General features: G+C 36.7%; 1 protein-coding gene and 1 long non-coding RNA gene across 2 annotated transcripts; both read right to left on the bottom strand.

Moving 5' to 3' along the window:
• Positions 1–4,254: 4,254 nt before the first annotated feature.
• Positions 4,255–16,587, bottom strand: LOC145765022 (uncharacterized). Its single transcript, XM_082576758.1, has 8 exons — positions 16,543–16,587; positions 15,795–16,507; positions 15,423–15,563; positions 10,749–10,877; positions 10,216–10,353; positions 9,377–10,002; positions 5,388–5,519; positions 4,255–4,442 (listed from the first exon to the last, which is right to left on the bottom strand). The coding sequence occupies exons 1-8, from the start codon at positions 16,585–16,587 to the stop codon at positions 4,255–4,257; spliced, it is 2,112 nt and encodes a 703-aa protein (XP_082432884.1).
• Positions 16,588–16,599: 12 nt separating this feature from the next.
• On the bottom strand, positions 16,600–18,006 carry LOC145772596 (uncharacterized). Its single transcript, XR_014289303.1, has 3 exons — positions 17,964–18,006; positions 17,237–17,320; positions 16,600–16,622 (listed from the first exon to the last, which is right to left on the bottom strand). It is a non-coding gene; the product is annotated as an uncharacterized LOC145772596 (long non-coding RNA).
• Between the last annotated feature and the right edge of the window lie 4,799 nt (positions 18,007–22,805).

Genomic DNA, 22,805 nt, shown 5'->3' with positions numbered 1-22,805 from the left:
GACTTTCAAAGACCCCGCGATGTAGTAATAGAAGTAAGAAGATGAGCTATTGTTTAACTGTTACATGAAAATAAAATGTCTAACCAATTAAAAAAAAAAATCTCATTGAAGTTTTCACCCAAGGTAGAAACTGAACTTATAAAACAAGTAGCCATTGTAAATATCATGTAGTGTTGCAACTAAAGATGCCAGATGCTCTAATGAAATAAGACGACGAATAGCCATAGCAAAGAGATTTTCATGAAATTACAAAATACCTATTATCTTTACACATGATATGAATGAGAACGAAAATAAGAGCCCGTTGTTATGTCCTTCCGATATTGAGTTATATCAACAGACATTGGAACTGTCTTATTGGTAAACATCTAGAAAGCTGCGAGATGTGTTTTTCAAGAATGATCACAATATCATGGAAAGACAAAATGTAAAGATGTATTAAAAACAAAAGCAACAAACCAAACCTTGATAAAAAGCATACGACCAAATCAGATTTTTGGGACAAGTCATGCGGAAGAAAGGTCTGTCTATGTCATGACAAAAAAGATAGAAGCAGAGCAGGGAGAACAAGAGTGCCCTTTAATACAGTGGCCTCCCACAAGATCGGATGAAGGTTGCACTGGGTCAGGAAAAGACTCGATCAAAATGATCATCAAGACTGCGAGTTGGTTGAAAATGTGTCCTGAGGTATAAAGTAAATTGATTACAGTGAAATTTCTTCGAGTTCACAAGCAAAAACGTAATGGATCAACTGAGAAACGTCGTTATAACAATGACGCTGCTTTGTGGTTTTACGAAGACAAGTACGATCTGAACACTCAATTTCCTCGCAACATTCCGATTTTAGAAGCAGAATAGATTACAATGTTTAAAATGCTTGAAAGAAACATGAGAAAGAAGCATGATTCGTTTGAGAATTACTCAGGTGAAAATAACAAAAAAAAACAAAAGAAAATGCAACCAGGTAGGCTACACTTGCAAGATAGAATAGACAAGCTAATTTCAACCGGAAATATGATGAATTTCATCCAAACTTTGCTACTGGTGATCAATATGCTCCAACCCAATGTGTGTAATTTGCGGAGATAAATGCACTAACGGGTCAATGAAACCATCAAAAGTACCGAGCCATCTCCAAACAAAGCTTCTTACTTTCAAAGACGAATCCATTGAACATTTTGAAATAAGACAAGCAGGGCACCATTGCAAGCAACCACGTCAGCAAACATGATTGCGTTTGAGAGCGTCATACTTGGAAGTTGGAATCAGACCAACTTACTAAAGTAAAATGCCTTTTACCATTGCAAAAATTGATTTCACCTGCAACAAAGGATATCTGCCGTGAAATGCTTGGCGAAGTTACAGCTCACAAACTAAGACATGTTCCTTTCAGCCACCACTGTCACACAAAGAATCAATGACTTAATGGAAGAAGATAGAAACGCAATTACCCCATGGTATGGATTGCAGACTAGTCTGTTGGGTTAGGTGGAACACACTTTTCAAGAAAAGCAGAATGAGGATATCCTTTCATTGCCAACTAACACAATTGGAAAAAAAGTTTTCACACCGTTGAACAGCTACAAGGCAGGAAAACTGAACTGGCCGTATTGCGTTGGAATACGCACAAATGCACTGAGTGGCTCCAGCTATGACTGGAAGGTTGTTCAGTTTAACATCTCATATAAAGAAAATTAAGCCAGAATATAAGTTAACGCTCCGCATCATTCATCGAGAAATGTTAACCAGCAGAAAAACGTCACCAGAGCTTCATGGCGAATTAAATAAAAGTTATCAATTGTACAAAAAGCAAAACGCTTTTCCAGCAAACCCTACCACATGGGAGCAAGGCACAAATGTCTCAATTTGCACGTTGAAGCGAGTTGATTACCAAGATGCAGGTACTTAAACAATTATTGAACTTAAAAGACATGGTGCACTAGTGCAGAGACTTCTTTCTAAAATAAATTACCACCTACATCGCTCTTCGGCAATAAAGAATCTGTGTAATATCTTCAACTTCCTTAATGAACTTAATCTGTCGCTTCATGGTAGAATAATCACAGTTTTTGAGTTGGCGGACAGGGTATCTGCTTTCAAAACTAAAACTAAGTTGCAAAGCAGATGTGAGGTAACCAACACGAATACCTTAGCTACGTGTCTCCTTGTCGACATCACCCATTGTAGAACATCTTGTTGTCAACAAGCGTCTCGTCGACAGAGGAATTCTAATGGCTTCTTAAATGTGCTAATGTGCTTTATTTATACTTGTTGCTTATGAATTTGTTTTTACTTTTGTTAAAGTCTGAAAAGAAATGCTTGACATTGTTTTCAAAAAATACCGTATCTTAATGTCTTCGACTAAGTTTGCAATATTTATTTGGTGTCAATTCATTTCACTCGGAAATTAAGGCATTTAAAAAGAATATTTTTTTTCACTTTTTCACTGAAATTTGCTGCGGCATTTTGTGCATATGAGTCATTACAACTGGGTCGCTTAATACCGCAACACGACAAGATTGCTTGCTAAGAGGTGTTATTTAACATTAAAATACATTGTTACATTAAAAGGTGTTATATTCCAGACCAAGCTAGTTAAGTTTCTTGCACGCGTTTCTTGTTGGTTAGGACAGAGGTTACTGACAAAACGCAGAAAATATTAAATAACACAATGCAATTTTGTAGCTCTTTGACGCAAAGTTAAACTCCGTCTAATCCAACGCGACAATCTTACATCATTTTTAAAACGAACCATATAATTTTAACCAAACAAGATAAACTAAAAATACTCTAGTGGCTCTTTTAAATAATACTGGAGGGGGGTTTGCTGGAAAAGCGTTTTACCTACCTTTCGTACGATTGACAACTTTTATTTAATGCGCCATGAAGATCTTATGACGTTAAATTTAATTTCAACTTTAATTTAGCGTAGAAATTTCAAAGTTTTTTTTTCCAGATGTCTTAGACCAGTGGTTCTCAACCTTTTTGTCTTGGTGGACCCCTTTTGGTGCCTTCGAAGCGGTCGCGGACCCCTAAAAAAATATTTGAAATTTTGGTATATCGCGTCTCCTTATGGAATCATGTGCTACATAAGTTTCGAAGTAACACACTAGGAGGAATTTGCTAATTTCGCAACGCACTTGACGATTGATGAGATTGACAAAATTATGTTACGAGCTATATGTTGGCACACAGGATCAAACATCAGTAATCTACATGCTTATTTGATGTTTTTCTATAAATTTTATCAAAAGTAAATAAGGTAGAAATTTTGCGACCGTTACAAAGAACTCTCCTTTTTTTCATTTGTAATCAATATTAATTCGTTATAATCACAGTCATTGCAAAACTGTGAATGGTAATAGACGTTTGCATTTCCAAGTAAATCATTAATCAATAATTTGTTGTCTCAAAAGAATTACGTTGCACATAGCCAACATAGCCTTAATAAAAGGTTAAAGTCATTTAAATGATCTTTTATGTTTAAGAAACCAAACCTTTGTGCAATGTCCTTTGCAATTTCAAACGACGCACCAGTGCGTTGCGACTTCCAGTTTAAGAATCACTGTAGGCTAAAACATAAACCAAGCACAAACAATTTTTAAATTTCGCATTTTATCAATCATACTGAAAACTTTCACGGACCCCCTGAAATCGCTTCACGGACCCCTTGGGGTCCGCGGACCCCCGGTTGAGAACCATTGTCTTAGACTGTACTGTTGTACCCTAGAACCAAGGCTAAAATTGGATTTGGAAAAAAATCCGATTACCTCTCCCCTCCCTAATAATACTTAGCGATCATAAACGTTTCTGCTTATGGCTACCGACGATATAAAAGTTTGTTCAATTCAGGCAGCCAGCATTGTTATCACAATGATATTCAGCACCACTGGATCTTTCAAAAGGACAATATCACTCCAGAATGAGGAAGAACTTGCGAAGACAAAAATATTCTAGTAATGTACCGTACTCGGAAGATGATGAAGCTTCACAGATCAAGATTCAGATTGAGTGCGGTGGACAAACACAGGCGTTGTTCTTGCCATGTTGTTACATAGGTTTCGTAAAACAAGCACAGAATTCGTAAATAAAACTTGGGAACGAAACTTCATCATCGTTTTAAATAAACTGTAAAAAAATCTACCGTATGTGAATTTCACTGCCTTGGTGATCGTTGGAAAAAAAAGCACCTGGAACGCCCAAGTGCAGAAAAACCTCTTTTAGATCGTCCAAAATCGTGAATTGAAAAAACTTTCAAGAATCATCTTCCGATTTTTCTTTAAGTATATGATTGTTTGCTTTGCAAATTTCTTTTATTCGATTAATGAAAGTAGTTTTTCCCATTAACTCGAATGCCTTTATTAAACGTTCGGGATTGTAATAATCCTTTCCATTTTTCTTCAGCTCCTGAAACCCATCATGAACCATCTCGGTGCGTCTAACTGCAAACAACAACAACCATACGTTCAAATGAAAACAGATTCTCCATAAGAACAGGACATTAGTCTAAACCGAAACAATACATCTGTGATGTTGCCACTTTACAAGAAAACAATTACAGCACTTAAGTAGACGTACGAAGATCAAAAGTTGCACCATGTTTATATGCACTATACAGTACACAGTACACACTACCTATAAACTACAGTACATGTACGTCCAGAGCACAGAGTTTCTATTTTATAATACAAGACAGCAAGATTGAATTAAGCAACCACAAAATGGCGTGCAAATCAACACTGAGATTAAAAGTATGCGTCTATACACCTAGTAACCAGATAGAAACGTCTCAAACAGAAAAAATTGTCATTTTTACATTGGAAGATGTTGAATCAATGTAAATCAGTGTTTCCCAACCTTTTCAGTTCGCGACTCACTTTTAATGCAAGTTTTATTGTGCGACCCACAATGAGATATGACATCTTTATTATGGCATCTTTACTACTGCCACTGGCGTACGTACTGAATTAGTTAATGCGGCACAACACATCTAATTGTTACATATTATATTTGTTACATCGTTGCATAAATGTTACGTAATGATAATGCAATAATTTCCCGATCTAATAGAAAACAGGGTGCACAATTCATGAAAATGGAAAGTCAACAAATAAAGTGAAGATAAGAATAGCGATGGCGAAGGCGCAGTGCTGTTCAAGACCAAACTGCGCCTTGTGAGATCCATAGTAATGTCAGTATTTTTTAGAAACTTTTAACATTCAGTAACATTTAGAAATGCTTCGCGACCCACCTGAAAGGCTTCGCGACCCACCAATGGGTCGCGACCCACCGGTTGGGAAACACTGATGTAAATGACGGATTTTGCTGTCAGGGGTGACATGAGAATCTGCAACATTTGTCAAAACTATATAATCATTCGCTCTTACGTTGCAGCCTTTTGAAGTCATCTACTACATGATTCAATCTCAGTATGTTGAGAAGCTCAATCATTTCGGAACCGGTTATCAGTAGAGTGTCTGTCTCGTTCCCATACAAAAGGTTAAGCTTTATTCCATTCACTGCAAAAAAATGGAACGCTCATGTAGCTTCGGTTTTCAACAAGTGTCTAAACCAAGGGTCTCAAACTGCAGGCGGCATACATTTGGTCCTCAGAGAAGTTGGAGTTGACCCCTGGTCTGAAATCAAGGAAAAAAATAGATGCAACGCGTTTTCCAACACAAAAAGTGGAGCCCAGGGTGCCTTGTATAACTAAAACCAACACTTCCAAATTGTTGAAACTGCTCAGTGCTCACTTGTACTGTAAAAACTTTCAATGTCTCGCATGGTCTGCAACAAATATCTGCCTCATAGGAAACGTCTGATATATACTTTTCAATTTGGATCAAATATAGGTAATATTCACCTGAAAACCTTACAGCCTGTTTCACCTAATTTGGATTATCACAATATCACAAGTTTCTTATTAAAATATAATGATATACAATTCTTATTGAATAAAAAATGATCTGTTAAGGTTTTTGTAATGTTGATAATATTTATTGTTTACTTTCAAAAATAAATAAAACTTTAAAGGCATACTAAAGGAAAATTTCAAACCGGAATTAAGCATTAAAATGAGTAAACTGAACATTCAAGAATACATTTCAAAAACAATTACCGAAAAAAATTTGTTATCAATGGCGCTGGCAAGGCCCAAAGTCCAGTGTTTCATTTATTTTCATTTTTTTCAAAATAACCAAAACGTGCAAACACTGCTCGAGAATACGTCATAAAAGCCAGCAATAACAAAAGCCACGTTACCACATCTGATGTTTTGAGCAAACTGTCTGCTGTTTTGATGTTAAAATGTGCCCCTTTAACACATTGCCATGAGTGTAGTAAAATTCTATCACAAATTTAAGAGGGGCGGGATTAATTTAAAGAAAAAAAAAGTTTGACTTCGACGGGTGTCGAACTCTTGTTCTCACGAACACTAGGCAGAGGATGAAACCACTGAACCAACCGTGCCAACGAGAAAATGTTGCATTCACACGGTTTTAATACAAACTTTTACCAAAACATGTGAATGAGACAGAAATCTCGTGGGAATAAATTTTCGCGGGCAGGACAGGTTGATCAAAAGGAAAATAAATCTTTCTTCAGCAATGACACTGTCGAGTATAAACTAATGAACTCAACTAAAAAAATGTCATCGGATTTCAAAAAGAGTCCACTTTACCCAAATGTCATAACAATGTAATGACCCAATAGACGAATAGAGTGTTCTGACAATGATGCATCAACGGCAGTGCCGGATTAAGGGGGGGCGGACTGGGCTGAAGCCCAGGGCCCCCACCTCAAAGAAAAAAATCTACTAATTTTTTTAGTTGCACAGCTGGAGATTACTGCTTTAATTCGTATCTCAAACAAGCACGCGCGGCTCACCCATATGTGCTGCTGCTGCGGTGCTGCAGCACCCCTGCCCAACCCCAGTTATTCAATTTTTCTTCGTTTTTTTAACAAAAAACATATTTATTTGATACTTTCATATCCGAAAATGGTACGGATTACGGGTCAAAGTTATGATAATGCTGCCAATATGAGTGGCAAGCATGGTCTTCAAGCTCTTCTGCGCGAGAAATGTAGTGTAGCTCATTATGTCCCTTGCACAGCACATTCACTTAATTTAATCGGTAGCCTAAATGTCCTGTAGAAACGTGCCGTTCTGCCGCTGAGCTTTTTGAATTATTACAAAGCCTTTATTCATGGCTCGTCTCGTCTACTCATCGTTGGCAAGTCCATCGAAAATTCCTAGATGGTTTGCCTGTTTTGAAGACATTATCTGATACAAGATGGTCAGTTAGATATAAATAATGATGCAGTTCTTCTTCTATCGAATCTTCTAAAGTTTGTTGATACACCACAGATTGACACATTCTTCCGCAACGGGGTTATACACTGACAGGTCCCACCTACTGCACCGGGTGGCAAGCCGAGGGCGAACAAGAAGGTGATCCGCTGCATAGGCGTAGCCAGGGGGGGGCAAAAGGGGCAATGCCCCCCCAAATTTTCCAACTTTGGATTCCAAAGTTAAGCCCTTTGTTGAAACTATAATAAAGTTTGTAGAAATTTATATCGTTTTCCAAGACATCTGGCTATTAACACCCCCAAGGACTTGTTTTAGACACACAGAAAGACACCAATAAATTTTGCAAATCGTAAATCGCGCAAAATTTACGCGATTTACGTTTTTTTGATCTAATTTGTGGAAGCAATTTCAGAATGGCTTACTCTGTTGGGTTTTTGTGTAGCTGAGTTTTTAGTGTTCTCTAATTTTAGCAGCAGTTTTTGCCCGTTCGTGTGTAACAGCTATCTTTAATAAGTTAATAGCTGTTTATCTGCTAATAAATTTCATACAAATATCACACTAAAAGTGTTTTCAGAAAGCGCTATAATCCATTATTTGAGTGTAATTTTTCACAAATTTTCCGGGGAGGCATGCCCCCGGACCCCCCTAGAATACCCGTCCGGGGGAGCATGCCCCCGAACCCCCCTAGAATACGCGTGCCTTCGGCACGCTTTAACACCCCTACCACTTTTATTGCTTCAACCCATCAGGATACGCCACTGCAAATCAAGTGGCGATGGCTTTAAATCAAACACTTTGTTGTTCTCTTCAATTTATCAAATATTTGGCCCCCCCAAAATTTTTTTTCTGGCTACGCCACTGGTCCGCTGTTTGGGGCTCGGTGCCACAGATACATGCAACTGGGCCCGTGTCGTAGCCCCACTCCACCATTAATTTTTAGCGAAAAATGTCACTTGATAAGGGCCCCCACTTTCAGCTCAGCCCAGGGCCCCATAAACCCTTAATCCGGCCCTGATCAACGGGACTTGTCTTATTTGACAAACCTAGCCAAACGCCCGCTATCTTCGCTGCACATGCGCTACTTGAGGGTAAACTATTAATGGAGCTCATATTATTCAATACCCAATGTTGCAAAGACCAAATTTGTCATTAATAATATCCAATAGAGCGTTTGAGTTTGTTCAACGTGTAATTCATTTCTGAGACTTCCAAGACTTGATGTACCATATATTTCACTGATTTACATATTTCCAGTACTAACAACTAGCATTCAAAAATACTTTTCTAAAGCTCTTTTCTATCGAAATCTTATTGTAAATCTAAAAAGTTGTAGTGAACACATATATAAAAATAAAACTGTTTCCAAATGGCCTATGAATTCAGAGATTGAGGAAGAGTAACCTGATGTGAACAATACATGTTTTGCATTTTCGGCCTAGAAAAACTTTAAACCTTTCATATGTCGCTCTCTAAAGAACCATCTCACCCATGAAGCCTTATTAGCTTCATGTTATTTATGTGTGCAACTGTGCACGCTATCTACTGTCGAAAACGGAAACAGAGCAAAGCCCAAGTCTGAAACAAGAACCCCAGCCAACCTTGTCCAATTGTCCATTCTGCAACAGAAGTTTCGCCGCGCAGATAGGTTTCACCAGCCATCTCCGACTCCGTGCACGCCAATAACGCATTAAACCCTGATTCAGATTCGTTGGCCATATTCAGACTCAAAGGGCAAACATTTCATTGCTCACGCCACGAGATTGACGAAGTGGTCATGAAACTCAAAATATCACTTGATCGTTAACCGAATTAGAGTGTGTAACGTCAGCAATGTCTTTTTAGCCAACATTCTGGTTCAAATGCTACCACCTTCCTGAACTGTTTTTTCTCTCGTTGGTCTGCAAACTATATACCACTTTTTCAAACCTAACGGCATATTGCAGATACATCACTCTTTTTTCATTATCTTAGCAAACAAACTGCAGTGCACAAACTATTAACACGGATTTTACTCCGACAAGCTGATATCAAATACATGTTTACTCAATTACTCAAAATGCAACTTACTCAATTTATCCATCTTAGTGGGCTTGTTCATGGGTGACTCTTCACTAGAGGATTGTGCTGGGTTAGTTTTGTTTATGTCAACGCCACGGAGAGAGGGATCTTCTGAGATTGTAAAATGTTTAAATTTAGGATCATTAGTGGATGAAGAAGCTTCAACATCACCGCTGGATGGACGATGTTTAGAAGCAGGACAATTACTCAAGGAAGAAATTTCAACATCATCGCTGGTTGGAGGCTGTTTAGATCCAGGATCATTACTGGAGGAAGAAATTTCAACATCACCGCTGGATGGATGATGTTTAGATCTTGGATCATTACTGGATGAATAAGCTTCAACATCACCGCTGGTTGGAGGCTGTTTAGATCCAGGATCATTACTGGAGGAAAAAGCTTCAACATCATCGCTGGTTGGAGGCTGTTTAGATCTAGAATCATTACTGGATGAAGAAGCTTCAACATCATCGCTTGAAGGACGACACGTAGATTTAGCGTCATCACTGGATGGTGGTGCTTTAGCAGCATCGAGGGTCTCCAGTGACCGAGGTTCAAGTGGTAGCACAGTTGGAAGACCTTGATTGTTCAGTTCTTCTTGCACATGTCCATTCCTTTCATTAATTTCTTGGTGTCTACAAAATTGTTCAAAAGTGAAGATTTGCAGTCAGAAGTTGGTCACGACTGATCACAGAGTAACTTTGGGAGAAGTAATTTTGATAAATAAAATACACCTAACCAGATAGAAGACAACAAAGAAGTTGGACTGAACCTATTATCAGAGCTTTTCACAATACAAAAAATGAGCAAATAATAATTATTTTCATAAAATCTACAAACAAAAGTACCCGTTATTATTAGGATTTGAGTCTCGGAATTTTAAGTCAGAATCAGCGCTTTCATCTGCGATCACCCGCTGAGGTTGAGGATTTGGCAAATTTAACGAGGCTCTTCCATGGCGATTAGTTAGATGTCCAACACTCTCCCTGCAATTCAAATGATGCAACAACTTGATTGATCGTGTGAATCTATATTTTCGGACTTGTTATTGGTAAATCATTTCATTGACTAGATACCGCTGAATGGAGAACTGTCCTTGAAGAGTGTTTGCTGACCTTGTCGTCTCTTCATTCATAAACAATTGCTTAGCAAAGTTAACTATCCGAAGATGGATGACCGTCAAAACTATGTGGAGATTGGCTTTATTGCCTTCCTGTCCACTTTATTTGAATAACCCCAAACTATGACCGTGGATAAATACGACAAAACCGCCTATGTCCATTGTGCTATCAACATATAACATAAGGAACTCCACCACGATAAATACTAACTCCACTGAAAACTAACTCCCTAGTAGAAAGGTTCACACTCGAAAACTTACTTTAGATCATGTCCATTCAGCAACGACGTCGTATCCTTATCGTGGCTGCTCCTGGAACGTGCGGAATTGGATTCGTTTGGAGCATCAGTTTCTTCAGCGCTGCTTTTTGATGGAATCACTTTCAAGTCTCTGTAAAAAAAAACGTAAACTGGTTCGTTTTGGTGGATTATATCAAGTTTGCCTCAATACCCACCAGCTAAAAAAACATGCATTTCAAGATTAATGTCACATATATTGCATGTTTTTTCTTGCCATTGTGTTTGTAGTTTTATAATCACATTCATAAGGATAGCAGCAACTCGTCTAAGCTTTTTTCTTACTCGCGTTGTTTAACCAGCTCAGTACCAGAACATTCTTTCTTCTGTTGGGTCTGTGTTCTATTCTACGAGGGTTCAAACTAGCAACTTTAAAACTGTTACAGATTGCTTTTCTTGCATAAAGTAGTATCGATAGGTTGAAGTAGTATGAAACAACTTCGTGAATCGTGAACCATTAATCAATCACTACAGTACATACTATGCAGGGAAAGATGGTATAAGTTGGAAACCACTTGTTCTTAACAAAGGTACAAAGTAGAATTATCTTTAAAAAAAAAAAACTTCCAATCCATTTGAATCCATTGCTACAAACTTTCTTTCTTGCGAATAGTCATAAAACGACATTCCTGAAAGTTTGAGCTTGATCGGACATCGTCTTCATTTCTAAAAATCTCGATTTATAAAGGTACCTGAAGCGATTTTTTCGAGGCTTGAAAATGCATTGTTTTTAATAGGAAGTTGTTTTCACGAGATTTGAAAACGTCATAACTTACTTAATTCTTATTGTAAAAAGATGATTTATGCGTCAACAGATTCAATATAATTAGGAGAATCTAATTCATTGTGTACTGACTCCGAAAATGATGACGTCATCAATAACGTCATTAAACAGTAATTTGCAAATAACGATAAAACTGATAATCCTACATGCTTCATCTCCAAGTTGTTTGATAATGAATTGATGTACTTTCCAAACATAAACATCATGCTGGTACTTGATGACGTCACCTACATTATTAAGAAGAAACTGTCAAGATAGCATCAAGAACAGGTGGCAAGATTTTTGTTCGCGAAGAACACTACAGTGTTGTTTAGAAACCTGGAAATCAGTATTTAACTGCTGTCAGTCCAATATCAGGAACAGCTGAAGATATTACAAATGCTCTCATTCATGGACTGTATTAAAAATATAATATGATGCATTGTGTCAAAGTAGTTGGGTGTGATTCTGTGAATGTACACACTGGATTTAAATCAGGTGTGATAACTGAACTGGAACAACACCTTGGTGATCGCGTGAGTTGGTTTATACTTTATATGCATGTTGCACAGTTGCAGCCAATGAGTTACCCCTTCGACACGTCTTCGCTACATTAGATGGACCTACCAGTGGTGACGGACCATTTAAAAGGCCAATGGGAGAGCTTCTAAGTAGAGTTGAATTTGAAGAAGTCAACCCTTTATTTGTGCCTGTGAAGATGGGGCCAGGAAATCGTTTGCTACCGGAGCACATAGTGAAAGATCTATCGACTGATCAAAGGTATCTGAACGAGATTAATGCCATTAGGAATGACTATGTTTCATCTAAACTTATGTACGCAAAGATTGGTCGGTTAAATCATTCGCGGTGGGGTCATTCCATGCCAAATAAGCAATTTTTTTGGAAAAATTACACCACATGTCATAGATTTTATTTAAATTTGGCATACTTGTAAATGTCAAAGAAATATGAAGAATGCAAAAAAAAATTTTGAAAAATTTTAAACATTGGTGGAGTTATGGTCATTAGAAAAATCACCATTTTTGCTTGTTCCGCTTCAGTGATCTTGTCCAATTTCTTATTATATTTCTAATTTCTTAACCTACGATCATACAATATGGCTGAAAATTGCTAGACAGACATTTTAAGACCCAAGGAGTCCAAAAATATAGATTAAAAAGTCGCCAGACAAATGCTTGATATGATTATACAGGTTTCAATTTGATACATGCATTTTTCGGAGGCCAAACTTTGGGGGGCTATAAAAAAAATGGGTATAAAAATTAAGAACTGAAATTTACATGTTTTATACTTATACCAATACTCTTTCATGTCAAATAAAAAATATGAATTAATTTTGATAACTACTATGATAAAAGTTAAATTTTCTGACTTGCAAATTTTGTACTTTTTTACACTCATTGTTCAATATTTTTGTCTATGACATCACAATTTACATTATTGCTTGTTGATGACATCACAATGTACATATTGTTTGTCATGACAATTGTTATGTAGCTCATGAATGAATTGAATAATGGTAATGCACTTAGGTTAAGTGTTGTAGGCCATGCACCATAGTAATATTAGTGGTAACTTGTAGAGTTAATTACCGTACTCTTTTAACTGTGATTTCAATTTTAGGTTGTCCTATTATTAGTAATGTATTATTCCTAACATGCTCGACAGATCTTGCAACCAGGAAATATACTTTTCCCACTATTCAAGTGTTCAAAGCTGCTTGAAGCATCTATCTGCTTGAAGCAGAGAAATGTCAATGTTCATAATAAACATGTTCATCTGTTTCTGCAAGTCCACCAATGTCCACAAACCCACTGCTTCGAGCAAAGTGAATTTTATGGCACAATTTCTCCATTTTTTTTCAATGTCGCATTGCTGTGATGAATGATTGTGTTATTGTAAAAGTAAAACTAATGTAGTAAGTACTAATAGGACAACCTAAAATTGAACACTAAACCTAAGTGCATTTCTTAATCAATTGATTCATGAGCTACATAACAATTGTCATGACAAACAATATGTACATTGTGATGTCATCAACAAGCAATAATGTAAATTGTGATGTCATAGACAAAAATATTGAACAATGAGTGTAAAAAAGTACAAAATTTGCAAGTCAGAAAATTTAGCTTTTATCATAGTAGTTATCAAAATTAATTCATATTTTTTATTTGACAAGAAAGAGTATTAGTATAAGTATAAAACATGTAAATTTCAGTTCTTAATTTTTATACCCATTTTTTTTATAGCCCCCCAAAGTTTGGCCTCCGAAAAATGCATGTATCAAATTGAAACATTTATAAATCATATTAAGAAGTTCTCCGTCAACTTTTTAATTTACATTTTTGGATTCCTTGGGTCTTAAAATGTCTGTCTAGCAATTTTCAGCCATTTTGTTTGATCACAGGTTAAGAAATTAGAAATAGAATAAGAAATTGGACAAAATCACTGAAGCGGAACAGGCAAAAATGGTGATTTTTCTAATGACCATAACTCTACTAATATTTAAAATTTTCCAAATTTTTTTTTTGCTTTCTTAATATTTCTCTTGACATCTACAAGTATGCCAAATTTCAATAAAATCTATGACATATGGTGTAACCCATTTGCTCATTTGGCATGGAGTGACTCGGTGGCTAACTTTCGCATCCATTTGCTACAAACTATACATCAGTGATCACAAATTGCCAAGTGACATTGCAGGAAACTTGAAAATAATTGTTGCGCATATAGTCATTCAATATGCCCCATGTTGGTTCGATATAAAATATGAACCATTGTACAAAAACGGACCAAGCATATCCTTAAATCATTGCAGTGCTGTTCACTTTTGCCTGATAAAATTCGAGACATTGCGTTGAAATATGTTAAAAAGAATGCCTATTTTGCACACCCGGAAAGGCAGTGTCGAACAAATCTTTAAAGAGCAATATTGTTATTTAAATCAAGCGAATCATAACTCGTCGTCGTCGTTCGTATGAAGCAGAAAGTTTGTGATCAGCCGAATGGAAGGACTTGGAGCCAACTTTTCGTCAGATCGTCAATTGTGCGGAGGCCTGTTATTCCATTGGGAGGGGAATAGATGGGACACCCAAAGATGATGTGGTTAGCTGTTTGCTCCGTCGCACCGCACTGACAAGCAGCAGAGTCCCTTATGCCCCAGCGTGTCAAGCAAGCATTGAAGCGGCCAACTCCCGTTCTTATTCGGTACAGTGTCACCCACTCCCTTCTCTGAGTCATAACTAATTGATAACGATCCATTATCTATCACAAACACGCAATATTTTCCAGAAGCCATCATACTGAAATGTAATTTAATAATGTAGGTGACGTCATCAATTACGTTATCAAGTACCAGCATGATATTTATGTTTGGAAAGTACATCCATTCATTATCAAATAACTTAGAGATGAAACATGTAGGATTATCAGTTTTATCGTTATTTGCAAATTACTGTTTAATGACGTCGTTGATGACGTCATTGATGACGTCATCATTTTCGGAGTCAGTACACAATGAATTAGATTCTCCTAATTATATTGAATCTGTTGACGCATAAATCATCTTTTTACAATAAGAATTAAGTAAGTTATGACGTTTTCAAATCTCGTGAAAACAACTTCCTATTAAAAACAATGCATTTTCAAGCCTCGAAAAAATCGCTTCAGGTACCTTTATAAATCGAGATTTTTAGAAATGAAGACGATGTCCGATCAAGCTCAAACTTTCAGGAATGTCGTTTTATGACTATTCGCAAGAAAGAAAGTTTGTAGCAATGAAATCGGAGAAAAAGTCCAAATTTCGACCCACTCTAACACATATACAACCGAAAGTAAGCACGACAGTAAACGTACGACGTATTCATTCGATGAGATATCTCTGTTTGTATAGCAGGCTCATCGTTGTTACAAGAATCGAAAAATGCAGATGATTCGGAACTGATAGGAACTTTTGGCATGCATTCTTTTAAGGAATTTTCTGTTGCGTCTCCACTTCTGCAACAATAATGAGATTGTGTCACAGCAGAAAGGGAGTGTGCTGATAATTTTTTGTCAATGAAGCATGTTAATGTCAATGAAGCATTAAACTTGAAAAACAATATCAAGTTTGAAATAAAATTGTATTCTTTTTCTGAGGAAACCAACAAAAAGGTGTGACAACTACAACACTTCTGGCAAACGTTCCTTCAATGAAAAAAAAAATACTAATTTAGTAGGAAGCCTTACCCAGGCTGATCTCCAGTTGATGGAGGTGAATCTTTACCACTGGTTTCACCAGATGTAAGTGAAGATACCTTTTGACTAATGTTGTCAGCAGGAAAGGTGGAAGATGACTCTTGACCAACGTTGTCAGCAGGAGAGGTGGAAGATGATTCTTGAACAACGTTACCAGCATGAGATGTGGAAGATAATTCTTGAACAATGTTGCCAGCAGGAGAGGTGGAAGATGACTCCTGAACAATGTTGCCAGCAGGAGAGGTGGAAGATGACTCTTGAACAATGTTGCCAGCAGGAGAGGTGGAAGATGACTCTTGAACAATGTTGCCAGCAGGAGAGATGGAAGATGATTCTTGAACAATGTTACCAGCAGGAGAGGTGGAAGATGATTCTTGAACAACGTTACCAGGAGGAGAGGTGGAAGATGACTCTTGAACAATGTTGCCGGCAGGAGAGATGGAAGATGACTCATGAACAATGTTGCCGGCAGGAGAGGTGGAAGATGATTCTTGAACAACGTTGTCAGCAGGAGATGTGGAAGATGATTCTTGAACTAAGTTGCCGGCAGGAGAGGTGGAAGATGACTCATGAACAATGTTGTCAGCAGGAGAAGTGGAAGATGATTCTTGAACAACGTTGTCAGCAGGAGATGTGGAAGATGATTCTTGAACAATGTTGTCAGCAGGAGATGTGGAAGATGATTCTTGAACAATGTTGCTAGCCTGAGAGATGGAAGATGACTCATGAACAATGTTGCCAGCAGAAGATGACTCGAATAGATCAGCAGCAGATTCTTGGTCATTCCGGTGTGAGATATGCTCCGATGACTCTCTATTTCTGCAAGAACAACGTCAAACTGATGCAATAACCAGATAAAAAAGCATTTAAACTTTTTTCCATAGCACCGAAAAGTGACTAGACTACCAAAGTGTGATCAAGGAACCTTTAATCATTGAAAAACTCCTGGCCTTACATTAACATCTGCATGGAGACAGTAGCATAAAAGTAACCAAAATCCTATAAGATGTACTCTTAGATAGCAACTTGTAGCAGCAGCTTTGGCTGCTAGAAAAAGTAGCAAATCAGACTGCAGTCAAATTTAAAAGCATAAACGTTGACAAGGCAAATATACAGAGTTGCCCAGCGAAGTGTGGACTAAATTTCATATCAAATCTGAACACATTTCTCAACCACTAAATTATTTGTATTATTAATAATGTTATTAATTACTAATATGTTATTAATAATATTACTAAATTAAACAGCCTACAAGAATCTAAGAATGTTTCCAAGAAATTAATAACTAGTCAGCATTCTGTAAAGTTGCGTACCGATTTACTAGCAAATGTCCAAGATTTAAGACTCTAAGGTACTTGGAGCAAAATCTAATACGTAACTGTGCACAAACAAGTGCATTAAATACAATAATGAAAGACAAAATTTATTCGCACCCAGCAACCGCAGTAGTGTTGTTGTCAGTTGAAAATGAAGTTGTCTGAAATCGACCATTTGAATTATCCATTAAGTCTGAATCCCTGCAAAAATAGTAGAGAGGTGTAGTAGATACCTAAGCAAAGATCCAAAAACAAGATGGCTGGTGACATAGCGTTTGCACCAGCACTTGTTAATTGGAGACAAACAAGTCGTTTCTGCTCGATCGATGAAGTGTAAAAAAAGAGAAACTTTTTATGTCACAGGGAGCTTTCACAAAACCAATTTGCAAACCATTTAAAACGACATCTGAACAAACATACTATAGTTTTGGTACCAACAAGCTAGACTTCAAACTTCAAAGTGTAGTTCTTCAAAGGTTAGAAAACTTTCGTCAAGTTGAGAAACAATTGTTTAATCACAAAACAAATTGTTTAAAAGTTAAAACAAGTATTTCAATTGCAGACACAGCAATGTTCACACATAAGCTCGTCGGGTTCGACACCGATCAAGAGCACGAGACTCGTCTGCGGCAAGACACTTAAGAGTGTGCTTGAAGATGGGCACGACGATTGACTTCCAACCAGTCAATCCAAATCTTTAACACAGGGCATGTCTCGTCTGAGTACGGCAAAAATCAGCTGTAAGTTATTTGTATAATATGAATTTTAGTGTAAAATCAAACAATAAAACGCAAACTGAAGATTGTTTAACAAAACAGCGTGGAAACATCATACATGAACTTACATGTATGGAATTGGAAAGCCTACGACATGTGGACTTTGTGATCTGGAAAACATGCAGCAAGTAAGTTGTGATAAATCACCACTGCAGGAGGAGGAGGTTATTGCGATGGCACTTTGCTTTTCCATTTTTCTCGAAATCACAAAACGTTTTTAGTCAACCTATTAAGTGGCTTAGTTTTCTTTTAAATTATTAACGCTTCATTCCTTATACCCTTTTGTAAATGAAAACATTCCAAACTTAAGTACAAGTGAGCAGTCGGTGCGTTAGGTAGAAAGTGATTTGTCATTTACAAAAAGTATTCAGGCTTTAATTGCACAAAACTGTGTTTTTTTTTGAAGTTTTACCCATAATGCCTTTCAGCAGTTGTAGTTGACTCTTGAACGCCTATGCCACCAGTTATGGGGGGAATCGAATCAGATAAATCAACAACTAAGTCATTCGCATCCTCTGGTAATCTGCAAGGATAATGCCACAACAATATAAAATACCTACGAGTCATTCCATTATAATTCAACAGATTTTCTTCAAAAAGTCAACCCGCCCCTCTTGGAATTTTTTTGTTTTGAAATATGTTGATGTGCATGAAATTCTGAATGCAACAAAAAAAATTATGAAAATTGATCAACCGGTTCACTAGATATGCCATTTTGAAATTTGTTGATCACTTGGTGGCGCTAATGTGTTCTCAAACATAAAAATGTCATTTGTTGCGCCCCTTGATGATAGAGAGGTGATCAAACATTCGATTTCACTATTTTTAAAGGTGGGGATTCCAAACAGGCAAGTGTTTTCTGTGTATTACTATCACAAAAAAAGTTATAGCAACTTCTATTGTTTTTAGGTGGTCGCAAAAAGACGCCCAAAAAGCCTTGTGGGAATCCACGTAGAGTGAAAAAATTTTTTTTGTAAGATATAATCAAAGATGTCTTTTATTACAAAAAAGAAAAAAATTAGAGGTGTTTTTTGTTATTATTTTTTTAATATCATTTTAAAGTAAAGTATGGTTTTTACAGAATTTGTCCATTTCCAAGCCTTACATTGTTGCTCTTGTGCATGTAATAATAGGCACACGAATGACATCATAATGGTTATTATTCCTTAACAATCAGCCTGTTAGTTGAGGTTCAAAATGGCTGCTCTTTTAAACCTGACTGCTTCCCTATTGTGTTTTCTGTCTGAGAACACCCTGTGTAGGTTAGTTAGTGGGTGTTGTGAGTAGAAGGTATTGAAATGGAGGATTGCAACCGGTTAATCAATTTTTATAATTTTTTTTTTTGTTGCACTCAGAATTTCATGCACATCAACATATCTAAAAACAAAAAAATTCCAAGAGGGGCGGGTTGCCTTCACTTGTTGAATTATAATGGAATGACCCCTACGGCAAAACATATTGAAAACTTTTTACACCATTCTAAAAACACTGGTTGACAGAAAAACTGTGACTCAATTAGTCAATTACTTCAAGAATCATTTTATTGAGACTTGGGATGTTCTTTTAGTTAGAGTACAACAAGCATTTACTGTGCACACAGTAAATTCACGCAAAAATATCAAAAGTTTAATTTGTACAGAACGAAACAGGGCGCCTTGTTCATCAAGCATTTTTGCTCAGTTAACTATCGCCTTCTTTTAGTACACGCTTTCGTTCTGCGTCTTCATGACAAGATATTCTTTGAGTTCTGTAGTTGCAGCATTGTCCATTGTAGGAAGAAGATATTTATGTATGCTCTTCTTTGGCAGATGTAGCTGCTTTCCACTTTAATAAAGCTTAATCCCCAGTAGTATACAAAAGCAGTGAGTTAACTATATCCTCTAATAATCTAAATGAAAGACTGGTGACAAGAATTTAATTTTTTTTTTTTTAATTTAAAAGATAGCATAATATTGACAGTATTAGCTCAGTATTAGAGTGGCTCAAAATGATCGACTTTTGAAATGTTTACGGGCTACGCTCTTAAAACCTTTCATTTGCTGAAAAAACACTATGTGTAGGGGCGTGAGACCAGAGGGGGGGGTACCCAAAAAATAGTATATCCAATTTTATTTTGATAGATATACTAAATCTAGGCTGTATACCAAATTTTAGGTCAAAATATTGAAAAACCATTCATTTGGGGCAAAAAATGTGATTTTTGACCCCAGCGAGGGAATTTTTTTCATAAAAATTACTTTTGGATATAAAATCTGACACAGTTGAGGGAATCAGTTGATTTAAAAGTGTATTCCTACTCATTTTTCAGCAATGAATCCATTTTTGGTGGTTAAAATTATCTATCTCATGTAGAAAGTGGCCAAAATTTGATTTTTCTTCTAAAAATACTGAAAAAATACCCCTCGAAAAAAAAATTATTGTAAAAATTTTCTTGCTGTGCCCCCCACATTCGAATTCCAGTATTTTAAGCCCTCGTGTGGGATGGTCAGAATAAATGCAAATATTTTGGTGCAAGAAAAAGTGAAAAAGCTCTTGAAATGGCCAAATGGTGCCATTTATGGTATTATATACACGCAAGAATTTGAAAATTTGCTTCATTACATAGCACATAATTAACTCACATAATATAAATATGTACACAGTATATTGAGCACAAGGATAGACTATAATCAGTGTTGTGTCCCAGGGGTGAGTGTTCTTCCCCAATGCATGTGGAAATTCAAAGGTTTGTATTTGACTCTTTGTTTGTTTATTATATTGGTGGGGGGAGATTGAGAGATTAGCAGGGGATTATATCAGGTGTTTTGAGAAGAATATTCACCTCTGATGTGTCCCAATATTTCTATGTTGCCATAATGAATGTTTATTGTTTATGCATATCAGAATTATGTTCATTATTACTGGTATTTAGATCAGCAATTGTGCATGATATTGATACACTTAAAAGGGAGGTTTTGCTTTGTTGAATAGAGCTTCGATTTCTTTGGTATTTTTCAAACAGAATTTGTTTGTTCTACCAAAGTCTCACTTTCCTGTAATAATAAGCCTTTTTCCATTTTCATTTGTAAGGATCTGTTCTACATCAACTTTGTCATCAACTGGTTTTTCTGCATGTACCCAGTAAACATTCTTTTCAGAGTCCTTTCTCACAAGATGTTCAATAGTATAATCTTTGGCTGAAAGCATCTCCTTGAAGTATCCAATATACCAAACTACAGTATCTCGTTCCACCATAATGTAGCGCAAAGTTCATTGACTTCAAAAAGAGAAATAGGAGCAGGTTGGTTCGGGATTATTGCCAATGCGTCTTCATTGGTAGGCAATGCTACATGAGCAGATGATATTGCTGTGCCATAGGAACCGCCTAACAGTATGCATAAATTTTCCACCTTTTCTTCAATTGAGATTCTACTTTGGCGGTATAATTCTGGATTAGATGCTCGTTCATGAGGATGAGTGTGAATAAAGAATGCTAGTTCAGTGCATACAATTGATTTAGTATTGTCTGGATGTTGTTGAAGCACAGCCAACAACTCATCTTTGGTTGTGCATGGACCATTCCAGCTCTTGCAGGAAGTGAGAAGTTTTGTGATGTGATCAGTGTGCTTTTGTTTTTTCTCACTTCATGCAATAGCTGGAATGGTCCATGCACAACCAAAGATGAGTTGTTAGCTGTGCTCCAACAACATCCAGACAATACTAAATCAATTGTATGCACTGCACTAGCATTCTTTATTCACACTCATCCTCATGAACGAGCACATCTAATCCAGAATTATACCGCCAAAATAGAATCTCAATTGAAGAAAAGGTGGAAAATTTATGCATACTGTTAGGCGGTTCCTATGGCACAGCAATATCATCTGCTCATGTAGCATTGCCTACCAATGAAGACGCATTGGCAATAATCTCGAACCAACCTGCTCCTATTTCTCTTTTTGAGGTCAATGAACTTTGCGCTACATTATGGTGGAACGAGATACTGTAGTTTGGTATATTGGATACTTCAAGGAGATGCTTTCAGTCAAAGATTATAGTATTGAACATCTTGTAAGACAGGACTCTGAAAAGAATGTTTACTGGGTACATGCAGAAAAAACCAGTTGATGACAAAGTTGATGTAGAACAGATCCTTACAAATGAAAAGGGAAAAAGGCTTATTATTACAGGAAAGTGGGACTTTGGTAGAACAAACAAATTCTGTTTGAAAAATACCAAAGAAATCGAAGCTCTATTCAACAAAGCAAAACCTATCTTCTAAGTGTATCAATATCATGCACAATTGCTGATCTAAATATCAGTAAATATGAACATAATTCTGATATGCATAAACAATAAACATTCATTATGGCAACATAGAAATATTGGGACACATCAGAGGTGAATATTCTTCTCAAAACACCTGATATAATCCCCTGCTAATCTCTCAATCTCCCCCCACCAATATAATAAACAAACAAAGAAGGAGTCAAATACAAACCTTTGAATTTCCACATGCATTGGGGAAGAACATTCACCCCTTCGACACAACACTGACTATAGTCTATCCTTGTGCTCAATATACTGTGTACATATATATTATGTGAGTTAATTATGTGCTATGTAATGAAGCAAATTTTCAAATTCTCGCGTGTATATAATACCATAAATGGCACCATTTGGCCATTTCAAGAGCTTTTTCACTTTTTTTTGCACCAAAATGTTTGCATTTATTCTGACCATCCCACACGAGGGCTTAAAATACTGGAATTGGGATGTGGGGGGCACAGCAAGAAAATTTTTACAATAATTTTTTTTTCGAGGGGTATTTTTTCAGTATTTTTGAAAGAAAAATCAAGTTTTGGCCACTTTCTACATGAGATAGATGATTTTAACCACCAAAAATGGATTCATTGCTGAAAAATGAGTAG

Source organism: Aplidium turbinatum, chromosome 1 (assembly GCF_918807975.1).
Source record: "Aplidium turbinatum chromosome 1, kaAplTurb1.1, whole genome shotgun sequence".
Taxonomy (NCBI): domain Eukaryota; kingdom Metazoa; phylum Chordata; class Ascidiacea; order Aplousobranchia; family Polyclinidae; genus Aplidium; species Aplidium turbinatum.
This window is presented reverse-complemented; position numbering and strand designations above follow the sequence as displayed.